This window comes from Oryzias melastigma, linkage group LG1, assembly GCF_002922805.2.
Source record: "Oryzias melastigma strain HK-1 linkage group LG1, ASM292280v2, whole genome shotgun sequence".
Lineage (NCBI taxonomy): Eukaryota > Metazoa > Chordata > Actinopteri > Beloniformes > Adrianichthyidae > Oryzias > Oryzias melastigma.
The window spans coordinates 12,705,113-12,713,775 of NC_050512.1; the positions used below are offsets into that span (position 1 = coordinate 12,705,113).

At 38.6% G+C, this 8,663-nt stretch overlaps 1 protein-coding gene across 2 annotated transcripts in view; it reads right to left on the reverse strand.

The window, feature by feature from the left end:
• slc5a10 (solute carrier family 5 member 10) overlaps positions 1-7,442 on the reverse strand; it is a 29,353-nt gene extending 21,911 nt beyond the window's left edge. Inside the window, exons 1-8 of one of the 2 annotated variants that reach the window (XM_024259495.2) lie at positions 6,811-7,442; positions 6,667-6,738; positions 4,267-4,371; positions 2,235-2,294; positions 1,868-1,972; positions 1,678-1,783; positions 905-985; positions 599-804 (exon numbers count right to left, since the gene is read on the reverse strand). In XM_024259495.2, the coding sequence (XP_024115263.2) occupies positions 599-804; positions 905-985; positions 1,678-1,783; positions 1,868-1,972; positions 2,235-2,294; positions 4,267-4,371; positions 6,667-6,738; positions 6,811-6,918 (843 nt within the window). In that variant the 5' untranslated portion in view covers positions 6,919-7,442. Of the gene's footprint in view, positions 1-598; positions 805-904; positions 986-1,677; positions 1,784-1,867; positions 1,973-2,234; positions 2,295-4,266; positions 4,372-6,666 lie in introns of both variants that reach the window. The other variant, XM_036211961.1, reaches the window with a different exon arrangement.
• Between the last annotated feature and the right edge of the window lie 1,221 nt (positions 7,443-8,663).

Sequence of the window (8,663 nt, forward strand, 5' to 3'; positions counted from 1 at the left end):
TAAAGATGGGACGTTATGGGAGGCGTCATTGACTGCCTAACAGAGTTGACTCCGTTGGAGTATTATGGTGTGAAATTACCCTAGGAGAACTGAAAAGTATAGGTTTGCACATTTTTCTCCCTAAAACACAAAAACATTTTCTTTCAAAAACTCTTATCTATTCTTGACCCTCACATGACCCCTGCTACAGGCAGAAAATTCCTTCCATGGGAGTAGGTGGAGTCTGACCTTTGACTTGCTTCACTTTAGTGAGAGACTCAAATTATAACCAAATTTTAATCATTATGTCGACCAAGAAATGAAAATGTCATTGGGAACAAAACAGTTTTTTTATATATATAAATAAGTAGGGCGTTCTGCTTTTGCTGTTTACCATTTTGGCCGTTTTTAGGAAGTCAGAGGTTCCTAATCACACATGAAGTTTTTTTTTATTCCATTTTGAGGAAGTTTGGTCTAAATGACGTTTGTTTCTTCTTTCTTGGCCTCAGCTGCTGAAGAAAAAGTCTAAACTTCTTACTTTTAGCACGCTATGGCCTCACAAATGTCACTTAATTTGGTGAAAACACATTTTTGCCAATTTTGAATAATGAAGATTTACCTGGTCAGTGCACCAATACCAGGTGGCCAATATGGTGAGACCCAGAGTCATGCCAGGCCACGGCAGGTCTCCGGTGACGGCGTCTCTGAATAGGTGCATGGCGTCGGCCCGTGGCAGGTGACAGGTACTGTTGGGGATAATCTTCTTTGGAACCGCTATGCTGTACACTCGCTCCAGGTTTCCATAGCCACCGATCTTATTGAAAGCTACTCAAACATAATGGTGTAAAAAAAGACAAACACAGGTTAGTGCCTCCATTTGAGCATTTTTTGCATATTTTGCATATTTACTTGAATGTGTACATACCTGTAATTGTCAGGATGATTGCACCAACGATCATGATGAATGTTTGCAGAGTGTCTGTGTAGATGACAGCAGCAAGACCGCCTGATAGAAACAGAGGACATCTTTCAGTTGTTGTTGGGTTTAGTCTACAGCTGTTGTGTGGCTGTGGTTTACTTTAGAAAGAAAACTCATCAAAGATAATCCACCAATTTACCCAGTACCCTTTCAAATTAAAACGTGAGGGACAAATCAAGAATTCAAGATGTCTCCAGTTTCAGCTGTATATCCCTGTTGGGGTCACAGGGTTGCTGGAGCAAACCCAGCAACTGTTGAGGTGAAGGTGGGGTACAGCCGTAACAGATCACCAGTCTGTTGCAGGGTCACACATTCATATGCACACCTAAGAGCAATTTACATCAATCCACCTACAAAGCATGTCTTTGGACAAAAGCCAGAGGGCTTAGAGAAAATCCACACATGCATGTGCAAACTCCAGATAGAAAGTCCCAGTCGGGATTTGAACCACGGCCTTCCTGCTGTAAAACAACTCAACACCACTAGAGAGACTAGTAGATTGAGGGTTCAAATCCCCTGTCAAGTAAGTCTGACATGTCTTTGTATGGATGTAAACCTCTGTTGATTGTACTCTACATGCATTATCCTTGCTTTGATTGCTTGAAATAAATCAGATCAAACTTTCACCCCTTTACTCCAACAGTATGCAAACAAATTAATAAAGCTGCAGTCTTTAGGAACAGTGAAAAAACTACAAGCTTCATTTTAGTGTTTCCCACCTGCAATAGTATAGAAAGCAGTGACCACCAGCATAAGGACAGTGGACAGGTAGAGGTTCCACCCCAGACACACCTGGACAAACAGCGCTCCTGAATACAGGTCAGTCTGGTGGCAGAACACAACGTCAACAGAACCTGCAGAGATTTAATCTGACAGCAGATGTTTCTGGTTTCTCAGTATGTGATGTACCGATATCTTTGTGAAGACAGACAGCAGCAGAGAAAGGACAGCCAGGTAAGTCCGGATCCTCTCGCCTCCAAAACGGCGCCCCAGGTACTCTGGCATGGTCACAATCTGCACACATTTGACACCGTCACCTCAAAGGAGCAACGCTGGAGGCAGTTCAGCAGAGTTTTGTGAGGTCATTTTCCTTTGGATTTGGATGTAATTATAAGGAAGGAGAAAATGCTTTGTGGTCTTCATTTGTTAGCGTGTAGCTGAGAGTGCTGTGTAACACCCTGCTGGGGAATGTGTGAGGCGGGGAATCCTGAGTCTTTTGGCACCTAAATGTACCTGCAGAACCAGACTCACACCCTTTGTGTGTGTTTTAACAAACCCCTGAGGAGATGTAGACAGGTACAAAAATCCAAGCCAGAGCCAGGAGCACGTATGTGGCCTGGAAGAAGAAGAGGAAACAATGTTATTTTTCAGGAGAATTTGTTAAATAAATTGGACACGTTTCATAATTGCAAATACTTTTGCTTTCAAATTGCAATAAGATTGTCTAAAACTAAAGTGTTTTCTTCCTGCCCGTTGTTCCATACGGACTGCTGTGCCAACTGATGGATATTTGAGTCACTCTGCAGCCTTCAGAAGGGAAATTTAGACAAGCTTTATGCACAGTTACCATATCCAAACACAAAAGAGAGATTAGTTTTAATATAGCATGCTTTTCTTTTGTCTTAGCACAAATTTCTGAATGGATTAAAGGGTCAGAGCTGGATCACCTTGGGTTAAAATGTGTTTAAGCTACTACTGATGTGAAGATTTACTTTCCCTACAATTTGGTTCAAACCTTGGTTCTTGGGTCCAAGGTTGGTTTATTGTTTTGTTTTGGTTGATATATTATTTGTGTTTTACAAAACATTAAAAACTTTTTAAAAAAATTTGTGATAAGGGATCGACAAAGAAAAACCTTGCACTTAGCTTTTAATAACTTTGGCATAATGCAATGATACAAAAATAATAAATCTTATTTAAATTTAGCACAATTGTTTGACACTTAGGACAAATCCGAATCCTTCCCCTACCCCTACAGCTTCGCCCTACCCTCCCAACTGTAGGGGCATTTGATGCTTTAGTGGTGTCCAAAGTTTTCTTTTAAGTGTGACATGTAGGGACTTTTGACTGTATATCCCTCCGCGTGGAGGGTTGACCGTGGCTGTGCTCTAAAGCAAATAACATGTTGTTAATTTTTGTTCTATCATGAGTTTTTAAAGTTATAAATCCCATGTTTTCAGAGCACAGGTGTCACAGTTCAACAATCCTCCTCCACTGTCGACCACCAGAGGGAGCCATCGCCTGTTTTGACATTCTCCTGACATCTTCCTCACTCTCCCATCAGCCTTTGCTCGCTGCTCCACATCAGACAATCATCTCAAAGAGTATTTAGTCTGGCACCAAGCAGAACTCAGTGCGAAGTCTTGTTTTTGCCTTGCATGCATTCTGAGCATTATTTCTTGTCTGTTTCTCTGTGTTCTGACCCTTGCCTGTTTCCTCGTCTACCAGCCTCGTTCCATGTGTTTGACACTTGCCTGGATTATGACTCAGCTCTGCCTTGCCCTTGTTTGTTACTCACGCCATTAAACCTTCGCATATGGATCCACATGTCTCAGCGCCTTCGTTACAACAGGAAGCTACGTCCTTACTTAGATGACCAGCAACTATTAATGACATCATTGAAAGTTAGTAATGTTTTATTTGAAGACACTAGATGTGTCCAAATTCCTTCCCTACTCACTGCATAGTGCACTAAATAATGTGTTTGTCATCTTGTAGTGCTGTCTGAAACTACAATTCCAAAATCGAGCAACCTAGAAATTTCCCAGAAGTCCTTGTGAAAAATTTGCACTCGTCGATGCTCACTACATTAGCAAATATAGACCACAATGCATTGTGGCCGAACGCTTTGTGCCAAAAAAAGTGTTTAAATTTATTTTTTTTAATAAACCATTCATATTTTCATAATTAGAGCACAATGGAGTCATTAATAGACATATTAAAATGTTTATATTTATTATATTTTCATTGTGGGAAATTGAGGATGTCATATCCACCATTTAGAGAAAAAGAAAAAAGTAGTAAGCACTTTATCCAAATGACTTATAAAATCTGTAGTTTCTGTAGTTAAGGATTAAGATGGGAATTCAGACATAGCCACTATTTTACCATAACTTTCTGTTTGGACGGATAAATGTAGAGGGTTGGGGAAGAACACGGATTCTGCCTTAAATTGTAAACAGGAATGCAGTAGGGATCCAAAGATTCACTTTCCCCACGAATTGTGGCATTCCTACTAACTATCATTATTGGATGGATCTGAGAGCTTGACTCTCTGCAGAATGAGTCTGCGTGTGTTTAATACTCACATTCCATTCAAAACCAGCAACAGCGATGCCGCCTGCAGCTCCAGTCCCGGCCAGGCCGATGAACAGACCAGAGCCCTCTGAGCTGGCAAAGAGGGATGATCCAATCTGTGCACAGCAGAGATAAAAAACAAGTGTCAATATATATTTCAGAACCAGTGTGATGCTCTGACTGTATAGACCTACTCCAATTATCTTTCAATCTATATTAAGAGCGATCCAAGCAGACTTTTATTTAAGATTGTGCTGTTTTAGCCAAAATATAAAAAAATCTTGGTCTTTTTTTAGGACTTAGTTTCTGCAGAGTGGCAGAAATTAATTAGAAACTTGTCTCTGAGTTGTGGACGAGACCACTGGTGCGATAGTGGCCCATCTAGTCTATTTTCTGTCACAAATACGCTCTATTTCAAATAGCATAATTTCATGTGGTCCTGATTCACTACAATTTGTATAAAATATACTCAGAAACGCAATTTTAATATTCATTTTCTTAATAGATCGCCTTTATCATAAGGAAAATCTCACAAGAGCATGTTAAAAATGCAATTTTCCTCAGAGGGTCTTTAAGGTCTCGTCTGGTGTCAATGAGGGCAAATGTGTCAACAGAGTCATTTAAACCATCACGGCGGCACGTCTTCTGTGCAGGCCACTCTTGGGTAAGAGTGACATGTCTGGAGCTGTGGTGACATGATTAAAAGTTAAGTAAGACAAGCACTGAGTCATGTGGTTTGGCAAGCACCCGCACTGTTTACAACTTCAAACCATGCAACAGTCAACGGGAAGACCCAGACCATCATTGGATTTACAATTAGTGAAAGGAACTGGAAATATGAAGTCCAGGTCATGACAAACAACCAGAAATGAATGGATTGAAAAGGCTTCTGTATATATTTTTAAAAGAATCAATAAATCTCAACACTGACAAGCATCAAATGATTTCAGCGTGTTGCATAACAAAGCAACCGATCAGTTTAGCTTCTGGACAGATTTGTGTTGACTTGAAGGTGTGACGTGTTTGACCTTGTTTTTTCAAAAGACAGAATCTTATTGGCTCTGACTGACATTAGTGAGTCTTTGAGCCAGGGGAGCCCCCAGATAGTAGCCATGGGGGACACACACCCATTTGAAATCAACCTTATCAGTTTGAACAAGCTGCAACGTCATCTTGACATAAATGTGAACCTGAATCAATGTAAAAGACAAATTAAGAAATAATAATTTGAAAATTGAAATATATAAAATCATATATATATATATATAATCCTCATTTATCTGTCTTCTGTCAACGTTTTCCTCCTGTGATGCAGAATTTTATGAATTATCATGCAGAGAAATCAGAGTTCAGTTAAAAAACTTTCTAAAACAGAATCAAAGCTGTGCTGGAAACAGTGTCATATTGAAGCAAAAGTACCAGAACCGTGAAAATTACAGCAGAATCGTCTTAACCCTGGCTGGGGCCTGAATGCAGCGTGGAGTGAGCCAATCACATCAGCTGTTTACAATGACGTGAGAATAACACTGACCCCCCCCACTGGTGTAGTTTTCATTCAAAATTTAACATTGAGGTTTCAAAAAGTTTTTAGCTTTAAAATATTGGGTTTCGTATAAACATAACAAAAGTTATGTTGCCCTCTTGGAACAAATCCTTGGAAGTTTGTATATAGTTAAACAAAGATTTGCTTGATTTTTTGAAACAGTTTTCACATTGTTTTGATCTAGTCTTTGTTTTTTTAATTATTTATATGCTTTAATACGTCTATTTTCTGGTATCACACATGAAAATAGTTTGAGCTCAATTTTTTTAATTTCTTAAGTAAAAAATGACAAAAATTGCTACTCGAAATTGAGTGTTTTTTTTTACATTTTCAGGCTTGTTGTAGAATTATTGTGTCATATAATAAAAAATATCTGTACTTAAAAGGTGGATATCAGCCATACAGTGCCACCAAAAAACTGTTTTAAAAATAAAGTATTAGAGCAAACCATAAAATAGTACAACTAAGGCCTTGAACTACGAAGAGTTAACCAGGAAAATGCAAATTAAACTGACAATAAACCACAAATTTTGCAGTAGATGAATAAAAACGACCACCATTTTAACTAATTCCTTCTTTAAGGACACCGGTTAACTAATTTAAAAATACAACTGATTGTGTTTGGTTGTTTTAGGAGAACTGTCTTGAGAAAGTTCAGCCTCTGGAATCAGTTTTCTTTGGAATTTTCCTTCACTGAACATTCAGCACTTTTTAACAACATTTCCAGGAAATGTTTCTAATAGAAAACAACCACCTTCAGACATTTTCATATTTGTAGAAACTTCATACTTGCACATAATTTTATCTTAGAGATGCCAAAACTTCTTAGAGTCCTTAGACTGGACCACAAAATCACAAATGGACTCACCGGCCACCAGGCCATGTCCCGCCCGGCCAAGAAATAGCCACTCAGTGTGTTCCTGCTCACCCTGCATGAAGACTGACAGAGAAAAATGTACTTCAGAACCACAAAAACTCCCCCAAAAAACAAACAAAAAGTTCTGCTTCTCACCCAGATGCCCACTGCGAGGTTCAGGAGAAAGTACGTGGCTATGACGATAATGTCAGAGGAGCTGAAGGACTGAGTCAGGGCGTAGAAGTTGATGGTGGAATTAGACATCTTCTCTAGTTCACAACAGACGACCACAGTTAACTTTCTTATCAAATCCTAAATCTACCAGTAGACATTCATCTGACCCCCTAAAAGTCTCAGCTCCACAGTCTGACCTGACAAATACAGTCGTCCCCTCCTCACTGGACCACAAGCGGGCTGTTTAGTTACTGTCAGGCTTGAGGCAGAGTGCTGCATGCAGAGAGGTGAAGGGGGCAGTTCCGTGTTTGAACTGATGATTAAACACATCACCTTAATGTGGTACCAGCAACGCTGACACACGCTGCCTTCTCCAGGGGATTAATGGAGTGTGCGGTATGAGTGAGCGCTGGAATACAACAGATGCTCCTGTGGGCCAGAGTCCACACTCACACACACACAGGAGGATGGTCAATCATTTGTGATGACAACCTCATTGTTATTAGTGTCTAAATACAAAAAAAAAAACTTTTTTAAAAGGGCTAACATGAAAACGTTTATCTGTTTTGAGTTACAATCCCATTTCTGTACCACAGGTTTCTTCATCACCTGAACACCACGAACACCGAGATGATTTGGAAAATGCTCATGTATCTTTGTTTTGTGATTTATAGAAAAAAGCTAATTAATAATTTGTGGGCACAAATTAGTATTATGAGGATACAAATTCAAATTTTATTAGCATTTTGTGGACACAAATTAGTATTCCCTTTAAAAAAAGCACTATATTTGAGTGTACTACACATATACCAAAAATGAGTCTATTTCTAACATACTTTCTACATATTGTAAACTTAAAATGTTTGAATCTATAGAAGTATTCAGTTAGCAGACTTTCAACGCTACACGTACGTGGTATATATAGTATCCTTGCTATAGCCTACTTACACTTAAGGATACTTTATAAAATAAACTTCAAACATATTACTTTTTGTCAAGGGTTTTGTGTGCACCAACGAGTATTTTAGTACATTATATTCCTACGGTTACATTTTGCCTACAAAAAATTTATTTGTGTGGCAAAATGCAAATTTTGTGCAGAAAATATTAATTTCCGAATGGTAACAAGGATGTACTTATATAACGATTTACTACTTTTGTAGAAGCTCCAAAGTGGTTTAAAATTATAGTCCTATTCACCTATGCACACATGCATTCACAAAACAATAGCATGCACAATTAGTGTACTAACTACACAAGTTTGTGTACTAATTTGTGCACACATAATTCAACTTTATGCTAATAGAATTCTATTCTAATTTGTGCTCAGAATACTAATTTGTCCAAGAAACATGCACATTTCATTGGCAAAAAATTCAAAATTGTGTGCACAAAATGCTAATTTGTGCCCACAAAATGCTAATAAAATGCTAATTTGTGGACACAAATTTCCAGTTTGTCCCTTAAAAAGGCTAAATTGAGGCTAATTTTTTGAATGTGATTTCCAGGGCTCCGTAGTGAATGACTCGGATTTCAATAGCCTCACAAGACATAAAATAATATAGCGTAACATTTTGCAATATCATCAAACAGTATCTCTCAATATAATTTATTTCTAAATACAAATTGAAGATATTGTTTAGCTTTTCTTTTAGGCCTTCATTACTGCTTTGGTCGATGAGAAAATCCCTTTCCTTGTTCTGAATCAATGTGACTTAAAACACTATTTTTCTAAGGCATCCCAGTCCCCTGAACTCATCTGTGAAGTTCCGTCTGACATGAAAACATGCAAGGACTGGAGGACCACAGCATGCACACTAAAAGAGGTTGATTAA